Genomic DNA, 17,689 nt, shown 5'->3' with positions numbered 1-17,689 from the left:
GGAAACGTGTGTTGTTCTGGGATCCATGTGTTCACGTTATACTTGAATCTGTACAAACCTCATTTAAACCCATTATAATAATTAATGCACCTCTTTATGAACTGAGTCTTTGCACTGCCAAATATGAACTGTTTACATTGAATGTGCAATAATGAATGACACATAAATGATTAAAATACTTTTTTACAGTAATGCACAAGCCGCATACTGTACTGTATCGTATACTAATGGTGTTAAATTAAATGCATGTCAGATTATTTGTTTAATTTCATATTTGATCTGTATTTGTCTGCTTGGTTATTTTCACTTCATTGGTTTCCTTTTACTTTATTTTGACGAAATGTACAGTATATTTAATGGAGTATTTTACAAAAGCTGCCAGGCATAGAGTAATAACTACACTGACCGATGCATTATAATAAAAAGAACCTTTATAACCTGAAATGATCAGTTTATTTTCTGCATAAAAACACTTCATTGTTTTGGCCAGAGGGTGGCGCTGCAGACCAACACGTTCTGAACACACTGATATTATAATGCACTGATAGAGGAGTATGGGGGTTTTATGAAAGTGTGCGGCAGTTTCATCTAAATTTGATTAACTTGATCAAAAGTGCCCCTATCAGCAATAATACAGTGGTTAATAAAACAAAATGCGTTTGAATTATAATTAATTTGACGTGTACAGTAGCCTAACAAATCACTCGAGCCCCCTCCTTATTTTTATCTGATATTATCTATTATTTTTGTATATTTTAAAATGTTACATAACTCATATAATCGATTTGTCACGTGTACGCAACACTAACCAATCGTGATGTGGCAAAGAAAGCTCAAATTTCATTGGACAATATGAAAAGGCGCGTTAATTTGAATTTCCCGGCTTGTTGTTCATTAATCGGTTGAAACGTTACACAATCTGCTGTGTTCAGGATATATGGATGAAAGAAAAATAACAAAGACTGAGACATATCGTTCTGTACAGTCGGATGGAGAGATGATGCATGTGTGGAACGGTCTGGATCTGCTGTTTCTTTAAATAATCGAGTCACTTACAGTAAATTATTGGATGTGAATGGAACACCAGAAGCGCATTAATGGTGAGTAAAACGTTAGTCTGGAGTTTAATTTATTATTATTTATGTCCAACTCATTGGTTTAACATTTGATGAAACTGTATAGTTGGTTAAATTAAGTCAAGTCAACCTACTGGCCTATAAGGTGAAGTGTGTGTGTGTGTGTGTGTGTGTGTGTGTGTGTGTGTGTGTGTGTGTGTGTGTGTGTGTGTGTGTGTGTGTGAAAATAAGATTATTTTATTTTTATAGTAACTAATATATATATATATATATATATATTATTTATACATTCAAGCTTCATAGAACTCACATGCAGCATAAATGAAATTAAACCTCTCAAAAGAGATTTTTCTTTTGAAACTTACCTGAAAAATAAAACGTACGTTTTACGTATACCGTACGTGATACGTATCACTGTTTCCACACAAACCTAAAGCAGCACAACTGTTCTCAACACTGATAATAATCATAAATGTGTCTTGATCATCAGATCATCATATTACACTGATTTCTGGAGGATCATGTGACACTGAAGACTGGAGTAATGATGATAAATTCAGCTTTGATCACAGGAATAAATTACACTTTACTGTATATTCACATAGAAAACTGATGATTTACATTATAATGATATTTCCATATTTTACTGGGGTTTCTTATCAAATAAATGCAGCTTTGGTTAGCAGAGGAGACTTAGTACTAAAAAAAAATCGTACTAATTCCAAACTTTTGAACAGTTCTGTATCTTTTGCTCTTCGGGAAATAAATGTGAGTTAAAAGCACAATGAAGGTATTTTCTTTTCATGTGACAATGAGTCATTTTATTTAAGATACCGTACGTACATCAACAAAGAATCATAGACAAATGGTAAAGAAATATATTATTTTTACATTAACATATCTTAAAACGAATCCAGTTTTTGTGATTAAACAGAACAAAAACAATTACACAGGAACTTAAAATAATGTGTTTGCTGTCGAGTGAGCTGCATTTCAGACTAGAGCGAATCCATGCGTGCAGAGGGAAAACTTAAAAACCTAAAGGACTGGCCTCATCTGCATATCGTCTACATTTGAACCAATCACAGCAGACGGTCGAAACCAATCAGAGCCATTGGATATAGAATGTGATTGTAGACCAGCCTTTACACAGGTGTGCTACATCTCTCTGTTCAGTGTAAAACAATGACAAATGATGTCTAATGCTACAGTTTATCTTAAATTCAGACTCTTTTTGATACCCAGCAACACAGTTTCTGCCCGGATACGGGCCACATCTGAACATGTGGACTCACTTAAGTTTGAAATTAAACTTTTCACTCACCGGCCAATATTTGGCTACACAATTTTTAAGTTACCGGCCATTCAGAAGTTCTAAAAAGGAAAAAAAGAGAAATTAAATGGATAGCTTATATTAATTGAAAAATATATATTATAAAATTTGGATTTCATACATTCATTTCTTATTCAAACAAGGCGAGCACTTGTGCTTATAAAACTTAAACTTTATTATTTATTTGTGAAATGACGATGGTTTCGCTAGATAAGAGCCGTATTCATCGTCTGGTGTCGTTTAAAGCCCGTTGAAGCGGCGCTGACACTGTCATCTGGACCTTGACCCGTTTGGGGCCCATTGACGTCCATTATATGGAGAAATGTGTTCATCAAAAACCTTCATTTCTTTTCCACTGAAGAAAGAAAGACATGGACATCTTGATGACATCGGGGAGAGTAAACTATCAGCAAAAGTTTTATTTAAAGTGAACTAATCCTTTAATGCAAATGAACAAGCGTGCCATGGCGTAGTGTCGTGTGTGTTCAAGTAAGCCAGATATGAGCAGATTCTGCGCATGTATTTAATATATCATGATGATCAGTATTTGTACTAAATCTGCGCAGATTTGGCTTACAAGAACTTCCCAGCAAAGTGAGTAAATGTAATAAGTATCCGCCGAATTGGCTCGTGATTTGACAGCGCTACCCGCCGCCACATGCATTTCTATCCGCATTTGGCGAGTGTTAATTTCAAACCCTGAGCGCGTCGCGTACCAAATGTGGGCCGGATCCGGGCCGACACTGTTGCTGTCTGGGTATAAACGATCAAACATGATTGAAGCTGTTGACAAACCTTTTTACAGTTTAAACTTTGTGATACGGCCCAGATCCGGTCCGTGTGGATTCACTGCGTGCCGGATCCGGGCCGACACTGTTGCTGTCTGGATATGAATGATCGATCAAACATGATTGAAGCTGATGTTTGACTGGGCAACATAAAAAAGGGGCTTTCGCACCGGACAGTTCTAGGCCCTCGCCGCCAGAGAACTAACGGTTCCCTGAGGAACATTGTCCTGGTTGCGTTCGCTCTGCCAGGAGGAACTCTGAAGTGACGTGAGACAGGCTCGTTGTTGTGACTTTTATTTTGAAAGCCAGAGCTCACAGCGCTCGCATTCTCCGTGTTCATTAGTTCACCATCCATCTAACACGTTACTAGACAGAGCTGTTATACATAGAAAGTAGACGGTAATGAACAGTTATTAGCGTATGCTGTGTAGTTGATGTCCAGTGTTGCTGAGCAGAAATACATCATCATGTTTCTCTCGGTCTCCTCAGAGTCACGTTGGGTTTCCTCCTCAGTGTAAAGATTAAGAGCTTCATCTATCACTGTTTTACATGTGCGTAGAGTTAGTTTCTGGAGTAAATATATGGGCTATAATCTGTGTGTTTACAGCCTTTCTTTAAAAAATGGCGGATACTCGTGTTTCGAGTGCGTTCGGCCAATCAGCGAACACTGTAGTTCCTATAGCGCTGGTGTAGACCGACTCTGAAGTAGGAGTAAATTAGTTCCTAAATTAGCTAAAATCGTTCCTAGTTCCTGCGCCAAAATCCGGGAACTTCCGCCAGTAGTTCTAGAAACTATGAAAAGGTTCCTATAAACATCCAAATGGCAAGAGCTGAAAGTGCTACTTAACCCAATGCTTTAAGGTCACTGCTATCCGTCCTCTCCTGCGGAGCCAGTTCTGACCCGGAGTGCTCGCTGTGTCCGGCAGACGCATTGATTCGAACAGCGGTGGAGCCATCGACAAACCTCAGATATCGGGTTTCAATGCACTTCTTACAGTTTAATCCTGCTCAACACTGATCTCTAAAGCTCACTGCCATCCGAAGTCCATCCCCGCCATCTGGTAGAACTTCAGGTTGTGTGGCTGGTAGAAGTCCCTCAGTTTCTGGATGACCTCCGGCTTGATTTTCGGATGCGTTCTGCCTTTGGTCTTGCCCAGACAGTGAGGTTTGCTACTGCCCTCCGGCTTCTTGAGGCAAGGGAAGCCCTTGGTCTTGTTGAAGTAGAAGTGTTTATCCGTGATGATCCTCTGCAGGCCGAGGAAGTCTTGCACGCGCCCCAACTCGCCCGCCGGGTCGCTGATCAGCCTCTCTCCGTGGACGAAGTGTATCTGCGCGAGCGGGAAGTATGCTAGCCAGCGCTCCAGGTGTGTGGCGTACAGGCCGATGTACAGCGGGCTCCAGAGCGAGTCGATCTGACCCGCCGACCGGTTCTTGAACGTCAGGCTCTCGAAGCTGGGGATGTCTGGGGTCTTTGAGATGATCTGGGTGTAGTCGGAGATCGCGCGGGTGATCGGGTCTCGCACCACCACGATTAGCTTGATGTCGCGCGACATGGCGTGGATTCGGCCCGGCGTCTCGGCGGTGACGAAGTATCTGGGCGTCTTCTCCATCACGATCTGCCCGCTGAGGGCTTTGGGCATCATGCTCCTGAAGACAAGAGGAACAGCGGGGAGACTTGATTATAAAGTGCACGATTAATCCTTAAATTAAATATCGTTAAATCGATTCAAACACCCATAAATGACAGTGATTCGACTCTTGTCTATTAAAGCTTTGACAAGTACGATCGCAGTGAACATTCAGTTATAGAACATATGTGAAACCGCTTCACTAACAGTCTTTTCATCCACACAGTATCATTATTTCTGTGTTATAATAATTCATATTATCACATTAGCACTGGGATAAAAGTTTATAGTTTGGATATAAACACTGATGTCTACGCTATAGTTATCAAGAGTAAATCAGCTTTGAAAGTAACTCGACGCTTCAAAATAAAGATGGTCAATTACACCGTTACACCAGTAGGTGGCGACAAGGGACTGTTAAAAATGTCATTAAAACATTAATTCAAGAGATTCGTTCAAGAACGCCGATTCATCCAGTAATGAAACAAGTATTTATGAGTGAGTCATTGAATCATTCACTCAAACTGATTTTTTAAAAAATTATAAAATCAAATCAAATAAATATGTTTTTAAATAGACTTCAGCAGTTAATATTTTGTCAGAACTTCTAGTAAATTACATGTTATTTTGTTTAGCAATCTGGCAGAATTGCGATCTCTATTTTAAATAATTCATGACTCAATAACTCGAGTTATTGTCACTTGATTTGAGTAACTTCCTCTGCAGGATTACACAATATTACACTTTTATTAAAGATACTTTCTAAATATCTTATACTGAATAACACTGAGTTGCTTCTCAAGTGAATTTATCTTATTTAAAGATTTTTAATAAATATTTTTACCGAAAAGACAAGATATTCATTAAGAATGGGATTTTTTAAATGTGTATCAAACAGGCTATATATATATATATACATTTTGCTACTTGAAATAAAATACACATTAACTGAGATAATAAAACAAAAAAAGACTTAATTTACTTCATCTAGTTATCAAAATATTTCTTATTTTCATTTAGTTTAACATGATGTACTAAAATAAATAAAAATTAATAAAAACAATAGACTTTTTTTAAAGTCAAAAACATGCAACAAAATTACTAAAACTTTAAGTAAAGTTAAAATGAAAATGAAAAAGTACTGATGAAAAAATACTTCAAAACATTAAAACCATAATGGTAATGATATTAAAATAACAATGGTATCAAATGTCTTGCTATAATAAAATCATATATGATCTGATATGCATTTATTGAATAAATTTGACAAAAATAAATCTACTTCTGCTGCTCAAATCTACTTTAAAATCTGACAGATGTATAAATGGCTTTTTATATTCAAACATGGATTCTTATCATAGAATGAGAAAGAAAATATAATATTTGTGGCACTGTATACTATGGAAAATGCTATTTCTAATAATATGTGTCCCTGGAGCACAAACCCTGGAGCCGCACGGGTATCTCTGTGGCAATAGCAACTATACACTGTACGGGTCAAAATTATCCATTTTTCTTTTATGCCAAAAATCATGAGGATATTAAGATCATGTTCCATGAAGATATTTAGTAAATGTCCTGCCGTAAATATATAAAACATGTATTTTTGTGAGTGAATGCAGCACAATCGTGAACATAAATGCACAACTTTAAAGGAGATTTTCTCAATGTTTAGATTTTTTTGCTCCTCAGATTCCAGATTTTCAATAGTTGTGTCTCGACCAAATATTGTCCTATCCTAACACACCACACATCAGTGGAGAGATTATTTATTCAGCTGTCAGATGATGCATAAATCTTTTTATACATTATTATGTATAGGAAGAGTTAGGAAAGTAAAGAGTTAAAAGCGCTATATAAATGAAGTTGAGGTCTTGTCTTCCCCTATGCCAGCGTGACTCTTGTGTTAACCCGGATCTGCTGGAGTATTGATCACACCTGAGCTAATGAGGACACGTGCTCTCTGTCCTCGAGCAGAACCCGCTCTTATTGGCTGTAAATGAGAAGTCCGGTGTTTCCCAGAGTGCATCAGTAAAGCTGGTTCTCCGGCAGATGTGCAGCCGGCATCCATCACGGGGAACTAATGGCATGCGTGCGCGTGTTCCTTTGTGTCGGCAGATGGGACTCGTGTGTTGTAAGCGGCTCATCGGCCCGCGGGTTTAATGGTCCACCTGCACCCCTGCCTTTACCACACCACCACATCTCATGTGTGTTTGAGAGACGACACGGCCAAACACACTGGAATAGATTCTAATGATACAAATGCAAAATTATGCATTTAATATTCAGCAATATTATTGATCTCCTGCAGTATATGAGAACTGAGCTGAGCTGGACGATCACATCACGGTTTCTCCAGAGCGGCTATAAAGGAACTAAACTTTTTTACAACAAAAAGACGCTATTTTCTTCTAGGAACAATCTTTGTTGCATTATTTTCCTGTGATCTCTGTAAAGCTGCTTTGAAACTCTGTATTGTAGAAGTGCTGTATAAATAGAGCTGACGAGACAAAATGCCAGAAGTCAAAGAGAATAGTTCAGCTAAACATGAGATCTGTGATGCTGAATCAATCAAATTCTGCTATTTTATAATAAAAATGCTCGATGATTAAATGCAACTTTTCAGAAATCAAAACCAGTTTTGAAAGTTTCTCATTAATGAAAAAAAAAACATGACTAACCTACAAAAATGACTGTTAGAGCCATAACAATATTAATAAAAGTCCCCCTGAGGTGAAAATCCAGCGTTTAATGTAGTTTATGTGTGTATGTGGAGTTATTAATCTGCTTTAACACACACCATGTGTAAGTTCATAAGTGGACAGCATTGCTGAGTATTTTCTGCTTAAAACTGCAGTGAACCAAAGACAGTCTCAAAAACACGGCTTGAAATCGCTGATGTTTCTGACGTCACACACTACCTTGACCAATCAGATCAACGTGTGATCGTCCACCAGTGGATCTCTGAGTGAGTGAGTGAGTGGAGGCGGGGCTCATTTGCATATTCATAGAACCGCGCATACTAAATGAGGCGAGGGTGTCGAGTTACATTCAAGATATTTTAAGGCACGAAGACATTTTTCAAGGAAAAAACGTAAACGTTAAATATGTAATTTTGGTGATCAAAGATGAGTTTTAAGGGATAAAATAATTGTCTACAGGGGGACTTTAAAACTAAATCCATAAAATGATGGAACACTTAAAAGCTTCTATATAGAAGCTTTTCCTCTAAGAGTGAATCAGACTTGCTGATCACGGACAGTATTTAGATGTGTGATGCTCGTAGTTGTTACGAGTCTGTTTGTTTTCAGTGTGTTCCGGGTCACTTTTAGTTTCCATGGTTACTGATTATGTTGCACACCTGTTTCTAGTTATGTTTATTATCATGTTCTGTGTGTTTAAGTGCTCAGTTTCCTCGGTTCATTCATGAGGTTGTTCTGCAAAGCTTTCTCCTTGTGTTCATTGCTTGTATTAATGATTAAAGACTGTTCTTGTTTGCTTTCATTCCAAAAATCATGGCAACGGATGTTGGTAGGTTATATATCCCAGTAACTAGACATTATTTTTAATGGAAGGAGTCGTAGTGTTTTATCCAAGCATTACTGGCAAAGAAAGACCTTTATACTGAGAGCGGCTCATATGAGGAGTTTCTGGAGTTTCTCACTCACTTCTGCTTCTTATAAATTGTGGCATTTCTTTGTTGTTCAGAATCCAGCATTGCCGTAATACTTTAGTATTTTATGAGTTTAAAGAAGAACTGTGTCTCGTCTTCTGTCCAAACACACCGCGTCCTCTACGTCAGCTGACCTGTAAGAGTGCAAAAACTGTTTCCATTGCAGTTAAAAACTTTTTTGCGATATATGGGAGTTTTTGCAAAAATGATGTGTTTCCATTGGCTGTGTTTTCAATTCGCAATTTGAAGGGTAATGTAAACGTGGCTAATGAGCACACGCCACATGATCTCTCGTGTGTTTGCAGGAGACACTCGTATCGATGCCAATCCCCGCCGTCATGACTTCATCTGAGAGAGCACTTTACCTCTTTACCTCGGCCTATCAGCGCGTCTATTAGTCCCGCCATTAATTATTCACGTCATGTGAGGGTGATACAACATCCTAATGGAAAAAATAATAATTATAATTAAAGAATAAAATGCTTTGAAATAAATAAAAAGAAAGTAGTTTGACCAAATAAATCACCAAAACTGCAAATTAAATATCTGAAAAACATTTAGTCCACAGGAAATTGTGTCAAGTCTTGATATATTATGGCACGGCAAGGTCAGTTCAGGTTGTAAAATGTCAACATTTGGTCAAACACAGTGATATTTATGAATTTATCATTTATGATATTTAAAAATATATATACGTTTATAAATGCATCAATTAATATACATTTAATAATATAGATATATATACATAAAAAATATAAATATAAACTTGTCTTAACATTTCTGAAAATAAATTGCAATGACTCAAATCTTTTTTTTTTTTTTGACCAAGGTTCTATTTCTGAAAATGTTTTACTAGATTTGTACGTTTCTTTATTGTGGACACGAGTGTTTGTGTCATTGCCCTGCAGTGCAGTTTAAATCTAAGTTTATTTGAGTGTACACTACATCTGCTTTAATTTAACTGAGTAAAAGAACAAAGATTTTAATTCAGATCATCCTGGTCTTCAGTTTACATTGATCAGCCGATATATGTTTCCTTATGAGAATTAGCGTAACTCATAAAGCCTGATTCCGGACAGGTAAGTCTTTGTTTGTAAAATGTTCAGAGGATATAAAGATCAATGTAAGTGATATGGATTGTGTGTGTGTGTGTGTGTGTGTGTGTGTGTGTGTGTGTGTGTGTGTGTGTGTGTGTGTGTGTGTGTGTGTGTGTGTGTGTGTGTGTGTGTGTGTGTGTGTGTGTGTGTGTGTGTGTGTGTGTGTGTGTGTGTGTGTGTGTGTGTGTGTGTGTGTGTGTGTGTGTGTGTGTGTGTGTGTGTGTGTGTGTGTGTGTGTGTGTGTGTGTGTGTGTGTGTGTGTGTGTGTGTGTGTGTGAGAGCTTTGAAGCCACCGCAGGTCTCCTCTAATTGAGCAGCGTTTGGCCGGAGACTCACTGAATAAACCCAGCGCTGCCGTGTGTATTGATCGTGGGGGTTTGTGTGTGTGTGTGTGTGTGTGTGTGTCTCAGCTGGTGTGGGCGGCAGGTGGAGTGTGTAGATGGGCTCATCAGCGGCTCGCTACACACACACACACACAGATGTGAGGCAATTACGCGTCTTCTGTCCAGACACAGCAATGGATGTGATGAGAGTTTTCTCATTCCAATGAAGCGGTTTAATGAGAAGATAAAGCCTTTGTTTTTCATTTTTATAAACGCTGACTTACAAATAAACACCTCACACACACACCTGGATGCTCAAGGACATGCTAGTGTCTCTCTCTCTATATATATACATATACATATGTATATATAGATATATAGATATATAGATAAAATTAAACGCCTGAAGTGTGTGTGCACTGTAAAAAAAAAAAGTTGGTTTAACTTAAAAAAGCAAGTTACCTTGTTGCCTTAAAATTTTGAGTTCGTTGTAATTAAAAATGTAGTTAATACAATGAAGAAGAATGTTTAATAAACAGCAACTCAAAATAGTGTTATATTCACACATTAGTTATTGAAGTTGATTTGACAAAAGATAAAAAGTTTTGATAACAAATCATTGAAAAAAAAGTGTGTGCGCGCGTGTGTTTGTGTGTGTGTGTGTGTGTGTGTGTGTGAGAGGTTTTCAGAGGCAAATATGGTGCGTGTGTGTGTGTGTGTGTGTGTGTGTGTTGGCCCAACCATCCGTTTCTTTGCATATAGAGGCCATTAAAGAGCCAGTCAGTTGTAACTCTGTCCACTTCCCAGAAACATCCATCATCAGGGGCCGCAGACGGCAGATCCCGACACACACACACACACACACACTCCCCGACACACACTCCCTGAGGACCCTAATGATCCAGCAGTGGACCAGAGCTTATGCTGATCTCATAAAGCGCTGTATACTGATGCCAGTACACACACAACAGCACACACACACAACAGCACACACACACACACACACACAACAGCACACACACACACAACAGCATACATACACACACACAACATATATTTAATATATATTCTATATTTCTGCCGTAATTTTCACGCAGTATTGTATAATGGCAGCTCTAGTTCACAGTGCAGTAACTAATGCTAACAAATACAACCTTTGATTTTAATAACATATTAGTAAATGTTGAAATGAATATTACTAAGATTAATAAATGCTGTAGAAGTATTGCTCATTCTTAAATCATGTCAACTAATGAACTTTACTGTAAAGTGTCACCTATATAATAATTGTCTGGCTCCACTAGCATGAAGCGTGTTGTTTTGATTGTGTTTGAAAAGCAAGTTTAATATGAATTCATTAAAAGTCTCTTGTATTAATATCATCATCAGAAACTGGACTGATGAGTGTATGCCGTTGTGAAGTAGATGCACTGCTGGTATTGACCGCATTAATAATGAATGTCCTCCTCTCGGGACGTGAGTCGCTATAAAGGCACGTCTCAGTTCATCGACAGGAGCGCTCACCAGCGATCGGGTGTTTGCCGATCAAACATATGATGTTAAAAAAGCAAAACCTCTCGCCAAAATCAACGTTTGGCTTTGAATTTAAATGGCCATTTTAATGACATCTCCATTGAGTTGCAAATGAGTTCTTCTCATAATGTGAGGACGTCAGCGGACCAGATTCCAGCGAGTGACGCGGGATCATTCCCCAAGTTCTTCCGGACGGGAACACACACACACACACACACACACTGCTTATTCTCCCGGATGTCTCCAGGAAATCGACCTCGAGATTTTAGGTTCGGCTCGCCGGTCCCTCCACTAGTTCTGAATCAATATATTGATGTTTTTCAGACCTCAAAAACTGCAAATGTGTGTTTCAGAGGATCTCTGATATCCCTCCTCATCCACACACACATCTATCTCGTGCACTACTGAGGGTGACACACCAGATACACACACACCTCTGTTAGATTATCTCCTGCACTACACACCAGATACACGCATCCGGAAACTATTCACTCGGCAAAACATGCTTTTCTTAGTATTTTTGTCTTGTTTCCAGTCCAAATATCAAAGATATCTTCAATCAAGATGCATTCACTAAAGTAGTAAAATGACATAAGATATTACGTCCTGTTTTCCGGCGGAATAAATCAAAATGAAGTGAGTTGATGCTTAAAAAAAGCAAAATTATCTGCTGATGGGGGTCAGAAAAATAATGTTAATTTAAAAAAAAAAAAATGTTTACCCCATTGGCAGATCATTATGCTTTTTTAAGCAAAAACTCACTTCATTTTGATTAATTCCGCCAGAAAACAGGACAAAATATCTTATGTCAATTTACTACTTTAGGAAATGCATCTTGATTTAAGAAATGTTTGATATTTGGACTGGAAACAAGACACAAATACTGAGTAAGAAAAGCATTTTTTGCAGTTCTTTCACGTTGTCATTATGGGGTATTTGTAGAATTAACGGAAATTAATGAATAAGAAAATAATAATCATTTTGAGGAAAATAAATAATTTTGTAACTTAACAATGTGGAAAAAGTGAAGCGCTGTGAACACTTTCCGAATGCACTATTGATGTGTAAAAATGCAGTGCTAAAGCTAGTTCTGTTTTCTGAATCAATATATTGATATTTTTTAGACCTCATAAACAGTAAATGTGTGTTTCAGAGCGTCTCTGATATCCCTCATGCACACACTTCTGCTGGATCTATCTCCTGCACTACTGAGGGTGACTTACACCACATGGATTTCTTTAAAGCAGAGTGACAGTATTGGCATTTGAAACATGAGCTCGGAGCCTCGGCAGAATAAAGCCCTGTGCTAATCGTAACTGAATCTCAAGCGAGCCGGTTTGATGCCAGCATGAAGTGAAGGTCGAGCGCCGGCGCCAATCAATCGTAGAAACACTGTAAGGACAAAACTTCCTCTCTCACCTCGGCCTTGATCCACGGCTTATCTGGGCTTGTGTTCTGTAAGATCTGGAATGAGATCTAGAACCCACGAACTACAGATTTTATCTACACTGTAAAAACTTATCATGATTTTAACGGTAAAAGTTTTTTTTTTTCATTGGTTAACAACGTTTCCATATATGGTGATTCGTTTAATGTAATTTTACAATAAAATACAGTTTTTGGAAGTGAAAAAGAACAAGTCATTGTATAATTTACAGTAAAAAAAAACGTAAATTGACATTCCCACAATTCCCTGCGTGACACTTTAAATTCAATGTATTTTTGTTGAAATAACTGTTGCTTCATAGTTTTTCTTTTTTTTTCTAATCAGTTATTTACATTAGGGTTTTATGTTAAACAAATGTCATGATTATAACGGTAAAAGACTATAAAAATGCAACTGTGAAAAAATGTAATTGGTTAACAGAAAGTTACCGTACTATATACGGTGAATAACTGTAATAGATCTAACTTTACATTTATGGTAATTTTACAGTAAAATACCGTTAAATTGACAGTTTTTGGAAGTTAAAAATTTAAAAATTTACAGTGAAAAAACATAAATTGACATTCCCACAATTCCCTGCGTGACACTTCAGACTTCAGTTTCTTCATAGTTTTTCTTAGTTTTTTCTACTCAGTTATGTACATAAGGTGTGTGTGTGTGTGTGTGTGTGTGTGTGTGTGTGTGTGTGTGTGTGTGTGTGTGTGTGTGTGTGTGTGTGTGTGTGTGTGTGTGTGTGTGTGTGTGTGTGTGTGTGTGTGTGTGTGTGTGTGTGTGTGTGTGTGTGTGTGTGTGTAAATGAGACTGTGCCGCTTCTATATGTTAATATTAACTTTCTTGAGGTAAATCTGCTTGTGATGAGCTGTGATTGATCATGTGACTCTCATCTCCACTGTGATTGGTGGTTGTCTGTATTACAATGGTACAAAACAGATTTTAGTACTTCAATAGGTCGGTAAATTAACAGTATATCACATAATGAAATATGATTTTTTTTACTGTAAATTTAAGTTTTAATTTTAATTTAATCAAAAATTTTGCTACCGTATTTTTTACGGTAAATTTCTGGAAACCACAGATGCCGTTTTTTTTGTACCGTAAATTGAACCTAATTTTTTTTTTACAGTGTGTTTTTCTGTAAGATCTGAACTGAGATTGTGAAGTATGCATCCCACCCCCCCACGTACACACCAGATTTAATCTACGCTTGATAACAAGATTAATGACCGGTCCATTCCGCTAGACCTCGTCAGATTCCAGGATCTGCTTATCCGTCGCTCCTCGGCCACATGAAGTCCTGGCGCAGATCATTATGCGCGGTGGAAAATGTGACTCGGGTTAAAGATCAATTGAAGGGTCTCGCAATAATGTCAAGTGGCCCGTCATGCTGCGGGTCCATCTGGTCTCGGCGGGATGACAGTCTGTCCGCTCGGGGGATTCGTGTGCCAATACTCACACACAAAGGAATATCAGCACAATACGCCGGCAGGCATGACATCCGCAGAAGCGCTCGTTACAAAAGCATTTCCAGGCTAATTAATGTAGACACTAAGAGAGTCAATCGTGAACTGACAAAACAATCAATCAGCCGTTTAAAGCGAATAATTGAGTTTGGTCCACTCTCTGACAAACCAGAACATTGAGCGGTGAGACTTCATCCAGGATAAATCTCTTGTTGATCAAACTGTCACTGTTTTCTAGAGACAAACAAATGAATAAATCATAGCCACGCGAGAGCAAGGCCTCCGCAGACTGAAGTCCCAATCTGACAAATTTATCAATCCCTCTGAGGAAATTGACATATTTCAAAAGCAGCTCAAACTGAAACTATCAAGTGTTCTCGATATAAAGCAACATCTGGCAGCGGCTCCGGGGACGATTAACACCAGCCCCACTTCAGAGGATTGCGGAGCCAGATGGCATTATTTCTCTCACTCCAGCCTTTATGAATATTGTGTTATATTGATACCACGCCTCATCAAATAATACACTGATGTTCATCACAAACAGACTTTCGGGAGTGTGTTGCATCGAGGCCACGCGTGATCAACTCACACTCGCAGAATCGGTTCTGATCCGTTCATGCAAATTCCGGTGACGCTTCACAGTGTCTATATTTATACAAAGGAATGTTCTGCAACACAAGATATTTATCTGAAAAGAAATGCTGCAAGCAAAGTTATTAATAAACCGTATTAATACACAGTTGCTGTACTTGCATTGTAATAGTTTTACTGTTGCAATTGCAATATTATGGTTTCCAGTGCCCAAGAAACTGGTGCTCGTCTGTCATCTTTGAACGAAAAATGTTACGTTTTTTTAGTTTTTTGTAAATGAGAGAGTTTCCTCTAGTGGAGGCGTTCGGTACTGCAGCCGAACAACATCTCACTGAGAGATCATTTACTGACACATCACACTCACATTCTGAACACAACTTGTTTAGATTTATGGATTGGATTTTCTCACAGTTTTAGAGTAAAAAAGAGTTTTGGAAAAAAAATTTAAAAAATTGAAATTTTTGTGCATTTTTCATAACAATAAATGTAATTTTTTGTAACTTTTTTCAAGGTCAGTTTAAAAAAAAAAAAATTCACTTCAGCAATAATCTGCCAAGCGTCTTCTTTAAAAGAGATCAAACAAACTTCAGTCTGTGATCCAAAGCATTCGAGATTTATGAGATTTATTGGAAATTTTATTTTTAGGTCTTTGCTCAAAAAAGTGAATGAATGGATTATAACTACTGCATAAATATAATTTAGTACCATAAACTCCCCCCAAAATACCAAATATTAAATAAAAAATATTATTTAACTAAAACAATACAATCATTAAAAAAAAAATTTATACAATTGTCTCCCAGCATGCAATGCATGAATAAATTATGCAGTTGATTTTTTTTGACTATGTGCTGTTTTATTTAGCATTGTTGTCCTGGTAAAGGTTCTTTATTACCATCAATGGTTCACTCAAAGAACATCCATGGAATCTTTTCATTGCTTAAAAGGTTCTTTAAACTGGAAAACGGTTCTTTATATTATTAAAGAAGAAAAAGTGGTTATTTTAAGAACTAATCACTGAAAGATTCTCTGGGAACCAAAATTGTTCTTCTATGGAATCTCTGTGCAAACTATTTTGGAACCTTTATTTTTAAGAGTTAAACTGTAAATTATGACATAATGTTCCTTTTTGGGTTCACTGTCCCTTTAAGAGTCGCCAAACTTTGCTTATTTTTCCTGTATTTTCTCCATGCATCACAGCAACCAATGACAGCTCATCAAAACTACATAAAAGCAACAACAAAAGGGTATCCAACAAAGCAACACAACATTGTTGTTTTTTCCACAGAAAAATGACCTGACCTGCTCTAAATGTATTACATGCTTTATATTATTACAGCTTTACTGAATGCATGATCACGGAAATTACAGTCAGACCAGAATATATTCAGACATTTCTCACATTATCAGTTTATTCTATAGTTTATAAAACGGTAAATAAAATATGACAGAACTCAGTTGATATTTGACAGGTTTTGTCCGTCCTTCTGTTAGACTGTCTCACACACACACACACACACACACACACACACTTCTGTTAGACTGTCTCACACATGAATTATGTTGAATATCTGTCAGCTGGTAAATTTAACTACACAATTAGATAATACCAGTTTAGCTCAACCAGTGACCAAGCAATGCTTCAGTGTGTTCAGTGTGTGTGAAAAGAGCATTAGCAGTTACAGACACACACTTCAGCAGAACATGACCAGCTCAAAGTGGCTAAATACGTTTTGATCCCAAATTTTTATAAATGTTTTAAGAATTTTGCGGTAGCCTATAATGTCACAGTTTACTTTATTCTGCTCTCCTCGCTTACAGAAATGAATAGTGTCCTGCACACACTAGTGAAAAAATTATATCTGGTGTCTGTATAATATCAAGGTCAAAGGTCGTCGTTACCTGTACCAGGTGAGTCCGCGCGCGTAGTGCCGGTCAAAGAAGTGCGGTTCCGATCCAAGCGCGCGCACGTCCGGATGGAGCCTCAGGAACTCCAGGAGCGCGCGCGTTCCTCCCTTCTTTACGCCGATAATGAGCGCGTGCGGGAGTCTCCGGGTCGAGCTGAGCTCTTCTCCCACACTTAACACGGTCTTATTATCACCCCATCCCATCGGTGAACTCTCCGTCGAGTCCGAGCAACAGCATCCCAGCAGAAGATACAGCACCGCGACGCACGCGACGCTGAGGGAGAACATGACGGCTAGTTTCTGCAGGAGTCTCCGCAGGTCCAGCGGCGCGTTGCTGAAAGTTGCCATCCCTCTCTGTGCACGGCCATTCTCCTCAGGACTTTATTCGCGTGACTTTGACGGCATGGATTTGACGAATGACAGCAACGCGCGCGTCCCGTAGCGAAGACATAATCATCATGATCATCGCGCGTGCCGGGTCTCATTCCGTGAGTAAATGTGCAGTGAAGAGTTGCATTGAGTCACAGAGACACTCGTGTTATATCCATGCTTGATGATGGGATAGAAGACTGTGGGATCCGTGCAGGAGCGCGTTGACGCGACTGTCCCGAAGCCGCTCGCGGTCATTCATGAAAGTGCGCGCGGAGCTTCAGCTGAGTTTGATTGGAGGGTGACGGGTGGAGGCGGGGTTAAAGTGACAGTTCACCCAAAAATGAAAATGACCCCATGATTTATTCACCCTGAAGCCATCCTATGTGTATATGCCATTCTTCCCTCAGACGAATACAATCAGAGGTATATTAAAAATGTTCTGGCTCTTCCGAGCTTTA

General features: G+C 38.3%; 1 protein-coding gene across 1 annotated transcript; it reads right to left on the bottom strand.

The window, feature by feature from the left end:
• Window positions 1-1,878: 1,878 nt before the first annotated feature.
• Window positions 1,879-17,472, bottom strand: hs3st3l (heparan sulfate (glucosamine) 3-O-sulfotransferase 3-like). Its single transcript, XM_079595358.1, has 2 exons — window positions 16,855-17,472; window positions 1,879-4,844 (listed from the first exon to the last, which is right to left on the bottom strand). The coding sequence occupies exons 1-2, from the start codon at window positions 17,205-17,207 to the stop codon at window positions 4,226-4,228; spliced, it is 972 nt and encodes a 323-aa protein (XP_079451484.1). The 5' UTR covers window positions 17,208-17,472; the 3' UTR covers window positions 1,879-4,225.
• Between the last annotated feature and the right edge of the window lie 217 nt (window positions 17,473-17,689).

Source organism: Phoxinus phoxinus, assembly GCF_949152265.1.
Source record: "Phoxinus phoxinus genome assembly, chromosome: 21".
NCBI lineage: Eukaryota > Metazoa > Chordata > Actinopteri > Cypriniformes > Leuciscidae > Phoxinus > Phoxinus phoxinus.
This window is presented reverse-complemented; position numbering and strand designations above follow the sequence as displayed.

Excerpts from the sequence above, each read along its gene's own strand:
- hs3st3l (XM_079595358.1), bottom strand. The coding sequence starts at position 17,207 with ATGGCAACTTTCAGCAACGCGCCGCTGGACCTGCGGAGACTCCTGCAG. Across the intron at positions 4,845-16,854 it reads CGCGGACTCACCTGGTACAG|GAGCATGATGCCCAAAGCCC; the intron begins GTAACGACGACC and ends TCTTGTCTTCAG.